We start from the raw sequence: 14,260 nt of genomic DNA, 5'->3' as shown, positions 1-14,260 counted from the left end.
ACTTGGAATAAAATTTTATCGTAATTGAGTTTACAAGCAGGAAAAATAGTAAATACATAAATACAGTCAAATATCAAAACAAAGTACATTGGTATACTTGTAAACATAAGAACTAAGAACTTATTTCCCTTATTTTTTTTATTGATTTTTAAATGGTAAAATTATCTGCCGTCCGATAGCTCCGACGCTCCTGGGCAGCGTTACGGGACGGTCTCTGGCCCGTCTGTGCTCGAGAAGTGTTGGAGAGCGACGGGCTGCGGCGCTGCCCGTCCAGCCCCAGATGTGTGCTGACCTGAGATGATTGAAGGCTGCCCATATGGCCTCTGGCACGGGACTCGTACAGCTCAAATGATGTCTTTTTATACCTGCAAAAATACTGGCTGTTATTGCACAACATACTGAAGAGAAAACATTATTTTTTTAAATGAGAGTAAACAAAATGATACACAAAGCAGTGCATCATCTTTGATTTGAAGGAAAATGACGTAGATTTCAAAATATTTTGCGAATCTGCCATTTTAGCCCTCTTTTCTCTGATACCGCTAAATTTCCTAGATTATAATTTTGCAAGGCAAGGTAGCAAAATTAGGACAAAAACTATAAAAACAAGTAGTTATGACTCACGTCCTCAGGAGCAGAGAGGACAGAACCACTGACAGAGAAGAGGCGGCCATGGCAGCTGATCCCATCCAAGGCTGAAGGACAAGGCCAACGGGCATAAACACACCTAAACACACACCGTCGGATAAGTTTGCTGCACTTCCACTTAATTAAGAACATGAATTCTGACAGACAGTTTCAGCCCTCACCTGCGGCCACCGGAATCCCTAGCAGGTTGTAGATCAGAGCGAAAACAAAGTTAATCCTGATCCTGCGCACCGTCTTCTTGGAGAGCTCGATGCTGGCCACCACGTCCAGCAGGTCGTTCTGTAGGGTGGACAAACCCTCAGGTTGAGACCCCTCCAATTCACCAATGTGAATCCACACCGCCGGCCACCCACCCTGATCAGGACGATGTCGGCTGCTTCGATGGCTACGTCTGTGCCGGTGCCGATGGCGATGCCGACGTCAGCGCAGGCCAAGGCGGGCGAGTCGTTGACGCCGTCCCCCACCATGGCCACTCGACGCCCTCTGCCCTGCAGCTCCTGAACTTTGGCCACCTTATGCGATGGCAGCACCTCTGCAAACACTTTCCTGATCCCCACCTGCAATCACATGTAAAACCAAAAACTAAACTGTAATCAAAAACCCAAATCTGTTACAATCCTCGTACACACTTTAGTTGTCTGCTGGTGTCTGTATGAGAGTTTCACCTGTGCTGCTATGGCTTTGGCCGTTCGCCTGTTATCGCCGGTTATCATGGCCACCTCGATACCAATGCTGCTCAGGGTGTGCACCGCTAATGCTGACTCCGCTTTCACTGTGTCTGCGATGGCCAACATGGCACACAGAATGCCTGCGGAAAGCACAGACAAAGTCAGTGTGGTGAAAAGACGTGATGAAGCCTGTTACTCCGTACCTCACCATCTATCGCCACCAATATGGCGGTCTGTCCTTTGGTTTCATGGCTCGACATGGCGGCGTCAATATCTGCTTTGATGTGGTGGCCATTTCTCCTCATCCATTCTCTGTTTCCAATCAGGACAGTGTACGATGCCCCCTCAGCTAGAAACACATGAAAGGAAATGTGTTTGCATATTTTAAAAACAAAATGAAGATAATATGAAGATATTCAGATGTGTGCTAATGATACATCAAGGTGGAAAGACAACAGTAGGGAATTAAGAGAAGCAATTTTTGCTGTTTATGAATTTGGGAAGGGTTATAAGGCCAATTTGAAGTCCATCATTCTCCAAGTCCAAGGATTAAATTAAAAAAATGTCAGAGTTGTACCAAAGTTTATATAGGCTGCTAAAGTTCATAATTAGAATTTTCAGCCATTGTTTATGTCTGGATTTACCTCGTCTGGCTTCTTCTGGTGCAGAATTATGATGCACCAGAAGGCCAGAGATTCAATCTCTGTTTTTGTTTCTACAATTGGCCGGTATGGAACTAACTAAAAAGTATTAGTTTGACTTAAAGCATAAGTGGAAATATATCGCAAAAATTAGGTGGAACTGAACTTAATTTGTGCTTCAAAGTGAGGTAGATTGACCTGTGGGGGTGGGCTCTTCGGCAGAGAATAGCCTGCTTTCATCTGTGGTTACTCCCGGCAGGAAAAAAGTCTCGTCGCTCCGCTGCAGCAGATGTTCCACGTTGGACACTCGGCAGCTTATCCCGCAGCCAGGAACTGCCTGGAAGTCCTGGCAGTATCCCAGAGCATCCGAGCCCAGCTCCTGTTGAATGCACACACGTTTTATTTGGATGCAGAGCAACTCAGGCTGTCAGGTGGCGCACATGTGCAAAAAATTCTTACCTCTTTGCAGTATTTAGCAACTGCCGTGCCCAGCGGATGCTCGCTGCTGACCTCTGCGGTGCCGACCAGCGCCAGGATCTTTCTCAGGGGCATGCGGGCCATTTCCCACAACACCAGCACGCGAGTCACCTTTGGCACGCCATTTGTTATCGTGCCGGTCTTATCAAACATCACTACATCGATCTGTAGTCAATCAGGGAGGAGAAAACTCAAGGACACTATATTTTTTAAGCAGAAAAAATATTTAAAATGTAGACAAAAACTTTGTTCCTGAAATGAAACGTAAATGAAGCAGTGATGATGAGATTGGGGGGGAAACGGTAGTTTTATTTGTGAAGATCTATGTGAGAAATGATCTAGTGATAAAGAAGTTAACTAATGTAATTGAGAGACTAAGGAACATAGAATAATAATAAAAACCAGAATCAGTAAATCAAAACCCCTAACAACCCAAATCAATCCAGATCCTGACAAAATCAATATAACACCATGCATAAATCATTGCTTTGATACCACCTGCTGCAGATTTTTCAAACTTTTTGTTGTCCTTCAAATCCTTTCCCCACAGATGTCCGTGTGTTAGTTCTTTACCTTGTGCGCCATCTCCAGTGGCTCCCCTCCTTTGATGAGGATTCCGTTTTGAGCCCCAACTCCTGTTCCCACCATTACAGCTGTCGGGGTTGCCAACCCCAGAGAGCAGGGGCAGGCGATGGACAAAACCGTGATGGACGCCTGGAAGGCGAAGCGGACGATGACTTCCACTTTGGAGATGTTCTGGTTGTAGCCCTGCACAGAGGTCGAAAGTTAGAGATTTGTGGAATCTGCTTGTGTATTGGCAAGTGAAATTATCCAAAATCCCACATACCGGAAAGTGCTCCTTCACTATGTCAAAGTTGACAAATCCTACAGAAATCCAAGCCACCAGCGTCAGCAGGGACGCGAAAATAATGAAGGGCACAAAGTAGCCACTGATTTTGTCCGCAAACTGTTGAATCGGGGCCTGCACAAAAAAACAATTGACAACAAACACAAAAAGCAGCATGAAAAAGTTTTGTCAAAAGGTAAACTCAAATGTACCGTGATACCTTTGATGTTTGTGCCTCCTCGACAAGTTTAACTATCTGAGACAGAGTGGTTTCAGCACCGACGTGCGTGGCTTCCACCAGGAGAGCACCGTGAGCGTTAATGGAGCCAGCAATCACCAAGCTGCCCACCTTCTTGCTGACGGGCATCGGCTCACCTGGTAAAGAGGAAACGATGATGTGTTAATGAAGCAGCAACACCTGCACACAAAAACTGTTTTCCATGTACCTGTAATTAAGGACTCGTCCGCCATAGAACTTCCCTCAATCACTTTTCCATCAATGGGAAACTTTCCTCCAGGGACGACTTTGACGATGTCGCCCCGCTGGACCAGCTCCACCTCTACCTGCTCCTCGCTGCAAGGCACAAATGCGTCATTGCAGGTTATGCAGCTGGGTTATTGCTGTGCAGTTTCATATCGAGGGCTTTACCTGACAACACAGCAATCGGGTCCTAACGTGACCACTGTGGCGTCGGTGGCTTGGAGTGACATTAATTTGGCCAAAGCTTCTGAGGTTTTGCTCTGAAAACGTAGAATGGACCTCCGCTCAGTGAGGAAGACATTTGACTTCATCGTTAAACTAAATTAAAGCATATAAATTGATTTGACTCATTGGGGACAAATCCACATTTGTTTTGTGAATGACTCTTATAAAGAAAAACCAGCACGTTCTATGAGAAGACAATCACATTAGTAATTACATTCATACATAGTTTGAGTGGAAACTATGTATGTTTCCACTCAACAGTAGGGAAAATGCTCAAAATGTTTTTTAGCATCTTAAGCTCATAACATAACAGTGATAGCAAAACCCAAAATATATTTTTATCTTTAACCTTTGCAATGTGCTCCAGCCATCGTCCGAGAGCGATAAACACAAAGAGCATGGGCGGAGTGTCGAAAAAGGTGACGGGACTCTGGGCGGCTTGCTCTGCCATAGCCACGACGAGGACCACACAGGAGTAGATGTAGGCGATGGAGGTGGCCAACACAATCAGCACGTCCATGTTGGCCGTGCGGTGTTTTAGTGAGCGATATGCCTGGACGTAGAAGTATCGTCCTCCGAAAATCTGAGCAGAAAAACCCCAGAACCTCATAGCAGATTTAAACAGGAACGATCGGCTGCTAAATATGTAAAGAGAAACTTTAAATCCGAATCTGTTGTTTTCTTTGTACCTGCACAGGTGTACAGAGCAGGAAAAAGGCCAGATTGACAAGGGAAAGGCCCGGCAGCACATTCAGTTCCTCAGGCATGGAGCCTCCGTGCTGTTTGTGTTGGATGTCCATTATCATCATGTAGATCATGAGGCCCACGACTGGCAGGCCAAAGACCAGGCTGAGCAGGAAGGAGTTCTTCCATCTAAGGAAAAACAGTAGAAAAATATAAAACCACTTTATAATGCATATTTCAGTCTTTTGATGTAAAAATGTACATTTTCAGTGAATGAAGGGTGTTAGAGAATTGGATTTAAAAAATTCCTACAAGGCCTAAACCAGGGATGAATGGCTGAACTTTCAACATAAAACTCACAGGTACTTTAAAAAAAAAAAAGAAGAATCTTGAATTAAATGTCAGGTACAACTAGGCCTGTTGCGATAAACAATAAATCAATAAATCAATTAATCGCACGATAAATTAAACCTATCGACCTCATTTTAATTATCAACATTATCGTCTCTTTCTGCCTTTTTTTCTTTCTGTTGATGACACTGAATGAAAAAAGGCTCAACTCCGGTGCTCTTCACTGACCCTCTCTTCCTCATTTCCTTTGTGTAATGTCCAGCGCACACGACACGAGTTGTCGGCAGCTTGTCGGTCCATTTTCTAAACCTGAGAGTCACATTAGCCGACAGAAATCCAGATATAACGGTTCGATCGGGTTCGATTGTGCCGTGTGGTGTCCAGCCACATGGGCACAAAATAATGGCTACTAATAATGGCTTTTAAAACCAGGCATTAATCAATGCTTTACTAGAATCTACCTGTGATGTATGTGGCTAGAGTCAGCGTAAAGTCCTGACTGAATGAAAATCATTGTAACCTATATGTCACGTTTACGAAGAACAGTTAAAAACTTACCGGGTTTATGCGGTAGCAATTTGGCTCCAACTCCTCTCCTTGTCATTTCTATATTCTTTGCACAAAATGTTGAATAAACATTAATGTTGTTTCCACACATCATCTCCAATGTCCGCCGTGTCAGCTGTTTGGGATTCCCCTCCTAATTTTCCCTCAGAAAGCGCGGAGGAGAATCCGTGCTTTCTGATTGGCTACCTGTCACATTCAGCGTTAAGCTCCCAGTCGGGGAAAACCCCTGATTTAGATCAGAGCGGATGATCGGTTATGAAATCACCAGCGACAATCTTAGATCGGCCAATGATCTAAGATTGTCGTAAGGAGAAAATAGGGGCAAAAAATCGTGTAGTGTGAACTATTGCATTAGGTAGTCGGATGTGCCCGTCTTCTCTATTTAAATCTAGTGATTACTGAGGGGCAATATAGTATACAGACTTAATAATTTGCACTCTTTTGGTTGAATGCAGTGTTTATTTCCACTTTGCCTTTATGTTGTTTAGTTTTTATTCAAATACGTTTTTTGTTAATGGAGACTGAGAATCCATTTTATTTTTGTTTCTGGTTGTTTTGTTTATTTAGTTTATCAGTTCCAGTGTTATGTGTTCTTTTGAAAATAAAGTGTATATCTATGGCAGGAAATAGCATGCATTATGTCATTTCCATTAAATCAGTGTCAAAAGGTCTTGAAACAATATTATTGTTTATTGCAATAATTTTTTAGACAATTAATCGCTCAGCAAAATTTGTTATCGTGACAGGCCTAGGCACAACATTTAAATTCCCTCTGGGATCAATAACATATTTATTAAAGTGAATTGAAATAGGGTTCTCACCCTTTAGTATGATATTTTATCATAAATTCTGGTTCTGAATAAACTATCTTCAGATTCAAGTTTAGATTCAAGAAATCTCAAGATAATTTTCAAAATAATTATCCATTTGAGCTATCCATTTTTTTTCAAGAAGGTTTTAGTCAGAATACTCACTGTCGGATTTCCTCGGAGTGGTCGAGGTTGTTTTTGAACCCAGTTTTCTCCAGACTGGCCTCAAATCCAAGGCTCTGTGATTCCAAACAAGAAGTTCTAGTCAAGACATTACATTTCAAACCAATCAAAAACACCAAACAAGACCTTAGATTATGAATACCTGAATTATCCTGACAATATCACGAGCTCCGAGGATCTCTGGGTCAAACTTGATGTGAGCTTTTTGAGTGGCCAGTGCCACTGAGGCTGAGTGGATGCCTTTGGTCGTGATGAGTTTGGACTCAATTTTGTGCACGCATGATGCGCACGTCATTCCTGTTATCTGCAGATCCAGCTTCCCGTGTGCCGCTGCGTTGTCTTCTATCAGCTTAGCACCAAAGCCTAAATCCTCTATGAGCTGAGTCACTCCGGATGGATCGATGAGATTTGGATCGTACTTCACCTCCGCCTTTCCGGCCATCAGAGACACCAGAATTGCAATGATTCCTGCAACATAAAGTGAAGTCTATCACTAATGACAGAAAATCAGTTGTAGAAGCAGGATTGCTCCAACTTACCCTTGTGTTTGAGGATGTGTTTCTCAATGTTGGCCACGCAGGAGGCGCAGGTCATTCCTGTCACATGAATGAAGCATTTCTCTGCTTTCATTTCAGGGGAGCTGATGGGGGAGCTCCAAGGGGTTACCTGAGATTCAGCACCGTTGCTCATTCCCAGCCTGCTGATTGAGCTCAGGTTTGCAAGGTCTTGTTTTTCCTGAGTCTGAAGAGGCTCTTCAAGAAAAAGGAAGCAATCTCAAACCAGCTATGCCTTTACTGAGTAATACCTAAAAATTTGAACTGGAAAACTCAACCCTGACAGCAAAAAGTAGTAAAAAAAAAAAAATACTCAGAATTTGTGCACAACATGCACAAATTATGAGACTTCCTAACTGAATAGTAGGGATTGAACTATCAGAGTGTTGTCAAACCTAAAGAAATTCAAGAATTTTATAGTATGTTTGCCTGGCAAAATGCTGAGCCGGACAGTTAATTCTGGAAGGTGACACATTTTTATTTAGATGTGGCATTTATTAAACTGTTCACCCTGCAAACCTAATACTTTTAACAAATTAAAAACATATGTAAGATATTTTTTGAAGATTAAATCAGATTCTTGGCAGGTTTTGTATCAAACATGGGCAGAGATTACGCTTGAAGAAATTATTTTGGTGGCAGCATTTAAAAGACAATCTTTAACAAGTAGATTCAATCACCATCACTTGCTCTGAACAAAGAATGCTTGAGGTTATAAACCAAATTCAATCTGTTTTCCATTTACCAAGTTGAAGGTTGTCTGATTACAAATAAGAACAAATTTTATGAACATACCAACTAAGCAAATCATAACATGAAGCAGGGCAGACAATGGAGAGATGACACCAAATCAGAAGGTGGTTAATGACACATTCAGGTTGTTTTACTCCAAATTATATACTTCAGTTGACTGGCAAATATCAACCTTACCATGTATTTCTAGTTGCTACCAAATCTAAATTGAAAGGAGACCTCAGTGTTTTGTTTTTTTCTTTTTACTGATATTTTTAAATTTACCAAACACAGCCCAGACCAAACTGGAGGACATCACAGAAACAGAAAACAAATATCACACACAATCATTATAAAGAGATGATTATGATGAGGGATCCCTGTTCCTCAAATCCTCCTCCTCATTAGGTATGATCCCTTTCTGTCCCCTCAAAATCTACAGTTCATCCCTAACACCATTAGGTTAGAATCAGTTGCTCCTCAGGATAATTGATAATTGTTTGGAAAGGCATTTCTACTGAAACAGAACCAACAAAACATCCCTCAAAAGCTCAACCATCAGATTCCGCCTTGTGACTTTGAGTAAGACCTGCGAACTTACATTGTGGTGGTGAAATTCTGTCAATGAAAGGTAACACGTCTTACCTTCAAGTGAAGCGTCAAAGCCCATTTCCTCTATAGCTGCCCTAACTTGCTCTGGATCAGTCAGACTGGGGTCCAAGCGTATTGTTCCCTTCCCTTCCTTTAACGACACCATTATGGACTTCACTCCAATCATCTGACAGATCCTGCCCTCTATGGACTGCACACATGATCTGCAGGTCATCCCACCAATCCATACAGTTACAGTCTGAATGGGTGCATTGATTAAGTCACTCTGCCAAAAGCTTAGATCTCCGTCGGATGAATCCTCAGGTAACAAAGCGGCATCAAATCCCATATCTTCGATTTTATCTCTTAGTTCTTGCTGTGTAACAAGAACAGGTTGATAGACGATTAGGGCTGTTTTATCCTGAAGACACACCTGGATGTGTGAGACCCCTGGTAGCCCTCCAAACTGTCCCTCGATGGCATGGATACAGGACTGGCATCGCATCCCACCCACTTTAATTCGTATGGCTGCTTCAACTCTACATCCCAAGGTCTGCAGTTGCCGTGCAATCTCTTTGGTTGTGGTGATGGAGGTATTGTAGTCCACCTGGAGTAGACTATCTGATACAGACCAGATGATGGCAAAGACTCCATTAAGACGGCCGAGAGTGGTTTCCACAGCTTGCTGTTCAGAGACGAGTCCCAGAAGTTTGAAACTGATTCTGGAGATCGGTTTAGCCAACAGGTCGAGTTCACTCTGGCTTCCATACTCGTAAGCAAAGTTGTCAAAGGCCGTTGGGTCGACGTCAGGGCCATTCCTCTGAAAGAGTGAGAGCAAATGCATTAATCCTCACTTTATTTATCACTAAACGTTTGACACAAGTAGTAGCAAGAAAAAAAAGTAAACTCAAGATAATCTTTGAATCAAACGTGTAAAATGCAGACACATGTTCATGGCTGTTTTAGGCTTCCGGTGTTTCTGAAATTTCACAGCTCTATGGACACAATAAGAACAAAAAGGCAAGAAACTAGACTTAAAGTTTTTTTTGTTTTTTTTTACTTCTTGCTCAATCTCCAGAATGTAGCCCAGCTGTCTGGGTTTACTTTTGTTTCCTGAATCCTTTAACAATAGCACGTTGTAACTGTGGCCGTCACTGAAATGTCTGCTTCCCAGGCTCTCACATCAACCTCTTCTCAGCCACTCAAAAGGACCCTTTTAGGTTTGCATATAAATTAGCAACATAATGCAGAGTTAGCTATCCTGCACAATATGGAATTGGAAAGAATGGCAATACTAATTTCTTTCAAAATAAAAATTTTAAAATTTTGGTGTGCACTTGTAATTTAGAGATCTTTAGGCTGTAACCAGATGGTTTCTCTGTTTCCACAGAGCATTTTATATTTCTATTTTGAAGTACAATCTGGGCCTGAAGTGTAAAAATCAAATCAGGTCCAGAACATATCTTTATTATACAGCTATCAGCACAATCGGAGGTTGTCATCTCCAGCCCAGCAGAGCAGGTTTGGGGGTGGGGGGGGTGAGATAATAACCTCGTGAGCAGCACGTTTCATAAGCCTGATGCCGTGACTCCGCTTAAAGGCACCTTATTACTGCGATGGGAAAAGTCAAACCTTATTAAGAGCTCCTGGATCACCACTGGTCAAAGGTTTTTAGTGTATACCACGTCATTTTATTAAACACAATGCAAAATCAGAACAAGATTTTCACAGCAATTGTTTAAAGTATAGAGCCAAGTCCATGCTGATTATAACTCAGATATATCCTCATAGTCGAATATGGATAAAATAATGATGCAATCCAGTCAACACCAATTTACTGACTACTACAGTTCAATAAATAAAAACTCAGCTAAAAACTCGGCATAAACTGCTTTTAAGCCGAAGCAATCATCCAAAGCGACAATAAATTCCCTTTTGGGACATAGAGGCAGATAAATGAATTTGTAGCCTTTACCCCAGGAAAACGCCACCAAGCTTATGGCACCACTGCATGGCTGCACAAATATAATATTGATCATGTTGTGTGCAGCACAAACAGTTAAGGCAGAGAAACTGAACCAGTGATTTAAAGCCGTGCTTCCCAACCACTTTTACTTTACGTTTGTCATCTAAAGCACTTTGAATTGCCTTGTTTCTGAAAATGTGCTATATAAATAAAATTACCTTACCTTACCTTACTTTCTGCACAGCCTCAAGAATCAACAAGCATATGCTTAAGTGAGTCTTTCCAAATTTGCTTAAAGATGGAGTCATGTACGTTTTAATATGTGAGCATGTAATGGCAGCCTTAAATTAAAAACAAAACTGATTTGTCAAATCCTCTAAATAAAATTCACATTCAGTCAGGCACACTAAGAAAAAACCTACACTACAGGATAATTGAAATCAAATGTAATACTGTAATTAATAGCACATTTGCAATCTTTATAATTGATTTTAGTCACAGTTTCCGACATGAACCAAAACAAACTTTTTGATTGTCTTTCTTTCTTTACATCAACACAGTGAGCTGATCATAAATATTTATTATACTTAGTGAGACGCCAACTCCATTGAATTACCACAAAGAGTTTGGTGCAGGTTGTCCAAAATCAGCAAAATTCCTAAATAATATGCAAAAAAATAGCTCACAATCTGAATGAATTTTAACACATAGGTAGCAATTTAGGAACTTAATAATACAAGAATTACATAATTTATGAAAATCTGACACAAAACTTTATCTTTATATTTATTATGCTCTGTAAAGAAAGAGAAAAAAACGAGAAATACTACATGGATGGGAACCAATTATGTAAGCAAACATGAAATATAGCAAACAATGCCGTGTTTGCTGTTCAAAGTACAACAATAAATTACAACAGAGGAGACAAATGATCTGAGAACCTTTTATATTTCTAAAGGTGCCACAGAAGTCAGTGTAAACATCTCTAATGCACTACAAACCTAATTGTAGCTTTATGTTTATTTTTTAAGTAATTGTGTGGCAGGAGGAACCAGTGAAGAGTAATGCAGGGAGGCAAGCGTATGTACTGAGGATGATCTGAGAACCAGAAGAACAAATCAGAGGAAACTAGAAACAGCTGGAAGAGAGAGCAGACAGAAAGGAATAAAAGGATGAAAACAGCTGTGCAGACAAGCAGGTTGGCAAGTGTAAAAGTGAGAGAAGACTAGTGGAGGATCACTAGACTACTTAAGGAGAAAAGCCTGACAGAAGGGAACAGTCATCTAATAGAAAACAAGTACACAAATGAAAATAAAGAGGGAAGAAATGTCTGCAAAACATATTGCATGGATTGCCAATATTCCGCGAATCTCAAAAAACATTTGCGAATTCGCCATCATCCTTCTACTACTTACTGTCGTCTTCTTTGTCTTTTCTGCCAGTAGTAAAGTGTTTCAGTCACAGTTTTGCCAAATTCCAATAGGTATAATTGGAACGATGGTGGAATAAACTAAGATGGCAACATCTAAGGTGCAAAAAGACAGGAGCCATCTGAACCTGAGGATCATGACAAGATTTTGGCAAGACAATGAAATGGTTTTTATACCATAAAGTCTCTGCTGGACAACAGCATTGAAGTTGAAATTTAAGCACCATGAAAATGTTTGAGCTACATCTGCCAGACGTAAAAGTGTGCCACGCAGGACATTTTTTAAAACATGTGACCTAATATTTGCGTATTGTATTGTACAACATGGTAGGCAGGAATGCTTCGCATGCAATAAATTAGAGCTGCTACTATTATGGTACAGCTTCTGAAGGGAACAGTGATAAATGCCTGGCAAGTATTGATGATCTGTTTTGTTTTAAAGAACAATGTGATTTTTTTCACAACCCCAGATGTGAAAGTCTTGTTTAGATAAATTATACTTTTCATGAATAATAACTTAAGAAAGAAGATAAGCTTCAGCTGGAATGATTTTTGTTTCCTGTATTTTAAGTTTGCACCTTTGACCTTTATGTTTTCCTAGAAGTGACCAGGTCAGATTCCAAGGAGAAGTTGTACGGGAAAAGGTGTGACCTTATTTTGTTTGAGTGTTTTACTCTCTAATTAGAACTGATAAACTTTTGTGGATTTATGTTACGTCGTGTGATGTCCTAGTGACTTATTGGACTTAACAGATAAGGTCTGTTAGCCAGTGGTTAAATGTTTGAGTGTAGTCCAGCAGAGACAGTGTGCCGGATCTGTAACCTAGAGGCTGTTGAACTGAAATCTTTCTGTTGTCACATATGGGATTTTACTGTGGACAGGAATCAAAGCATTGTGTGTGACAGAATTTCCAAACAGTGATTTGTTATCACAGAGAATGTACTCTAGCAATCAAAAGTTTGGACAAACGTTCTCATCCAACTCAATAGGATGTTGCATCCACACTTTTGACTGGTAACTGGCCAAAGATCATGTGCTTTGGCCAGATAAAGGAAACAATTTGAACACCAGAACAAAAGCATAAACCAAATCCAGCATTTTTAGAAAAAGAAAGAACCTCATGCCGAATGTAAAGAGGTAGAAGTTTCATGGTTTGCTGCAGCAGGTCCTCTTTAGGTCACAATTAAAGGTGGAATCAACCGAAACATACCAGTGGATCAACCAAAGGTTCACTCAGAATAAAGAAATAGAAAGACCTGGGTCTAGTCAAAGACTGACTAAGATGTTACATAGGGCGACTTGAAACAGGTTCTACATGCAAGAAACTCAAGAAACGTATCAATTAAGTTATTTCAAACAGGGTAAAACAAGCTATTAGGCTGTCTGGGCTATTAACCATGTTCTTGTTGAAATCCATTATTTATGGCCTAATAGGAGGTACATGTTGGTGTTTATCTGTAATTAAACCACTTTCCCAGAGATAAATACACCAACTTCTGTCCGTTTAGAAATAAAACAAACTAATAGTAGTTTTATAGACTTCCACGAGTTAAAACTAACGAAGAAAACTTTATATCTAAACTCCTCCAGCAGTTCTCCCAGAGTAATTAGTGCAAATGTTCCTCAGGCCTACCTTCAGTTCCGCCGCACATAACGTCGGGTCGCAGGTAGAGCCACAGGTGCACACCGGCTTACAGCCACATTCAACCATACAAATTTGCTCCCCAGAACCGCGGGCTGCCCCGGACTCGAAGCCGGACTGCTTTTTCGACCCATTAGGCGAAAACATGTCGGAGCTGGGCTGAGCTGGTGTTCGGCTAATCCTCTCCAGAGAAAGTAAAAAGGGCAAAAGTCCAGGGAGAGAGGGGGCGCGAGAGCGCTGCTTTACGGAGGTACGAGGTGAGGAGCACGCGCCTTTTTACGTCATTTTTCTCGTAACATTCTGCGCAGTTATTTATTCAAGCATTAACTAGTAGAAGCAGCCAAATAGAATCAAACAAAGCGTCATTTCTGTACAATAGTATGCGTTTCCATAGATTAGAAAAGTAAAAACAATTAAAATAACTGATTAGGGAGACATGGTTTAAAAAATGTGTTCTACTCCATATAAGGAAAGATAAAAGTTGATTGAGTGTGGTCAACCGGATACTCGTTAGGCAACAAACTTCACAAACCACCATAGAGGATGACTGCAGAAAAATATAAATGAAACTTCCTGAAAACTTTAACTATATCCAAGGTTATGCAAAAAATACCCTCAAAAACGAAGTAAATTACGTCTCTTATCCAATGTTACCTTACTCTCTATATTAATGTAAAAACAAATTCTATGTATTTTTTACAAAGTAAAACCATTTGAACATTTTGTGAACCTCTGTGTTGGTATTTCTTTTAATATTCTAAAGTT

At 40.9% G+C, this 14,260-nt stretch overlaps 1 protein-coding gene across 1 annotated transcript; it reads right to left on the bottom strand.

Moving 5' to 3' along the window:
* On the bottom strand, window positions 1-14,231 carry atp7b (ATPase copper transporting beta). Its single transcript, XM_008424185.3, has 20 exons — window positions 13,487-14,231; window positions 8,513-9,278; window positions 7,121-7,333; window positions 6,724-7,049; window positions 6,564-6,637; window positions 4,677-4,860; window positions 4,337-4,570; window positions 3,931-4,022; window positions 3,728-3,855; window positions 3,502-3,656; window positions 3,282-3,416; window positions 3,008-3,202; window positions 2,417-2,599; window positions 2,156-2,336; window positions 1,525-1,665; window positions 1,314-1,456; window positions 1,002-1,205; window positions 810-927; window positions 625-727; window positions 1-365 (listed from the first exon to the last, which is right to left on the bottom strand). Exons 1-20 carry the CDS (start codon window positions 13,640-13,642, stop codon window positions 149-151), a joined length of 3,948 nt encoding a protein of 1,315 aa, XP_008422407.1. The 5' UTR covers window positions 13,643-14,231; the 3' UTR covers window positions 1-148.
* Window positions 14,232-14,260: the final 29 nt, after the last annotated feature.

Source organism: Poecilia reticulata, chromosome 2 (genome assembly GCF_904066995.2).
Source record: "Poecilia reticulata chromosome 2, P_reticulata-male-v2, whole genome shotgun sequence".
Lineage (NCBI taxonomy): Eukaryota > Metazoa > Chordata > Actinopteri > Cyprinodontiformes > Poeciliidae > Poecilia > Poecilia reticulata.
Note: the sequence above shows the minus strand (reverse complement) of the source record. Positions and strands in the feature narration are given on the sequence as shown.

What these genes read in the sequence shown, in the direction of transcription:
- atp7b (XM_008424185.3), bottom strand. Translation starts at nt 13,642, where the DNA reads ATGTTTTCGCCTAATGGGTCGAAAAAGCAGTCCGGCTTCGAGTCCGGG. An exon ending in TGCTCTGTACACCTGTGCAG is followed by an intron (nt 4,571 to 4,676) that starts GTACAAAGAAAA and finishes TTTTCTGCTCAG; the next exon opens with ATTTTCGGAGGACGATACTT. An exon ending in TTGCTAAATACTGCAAAGAG is followed by an intron (nt 2,337 to 2,416) that starts GTAAGAATTTTT and finishes TGCATTCAACAG; the next exon opens with GAGCTGGGCTCGGATGCTCT.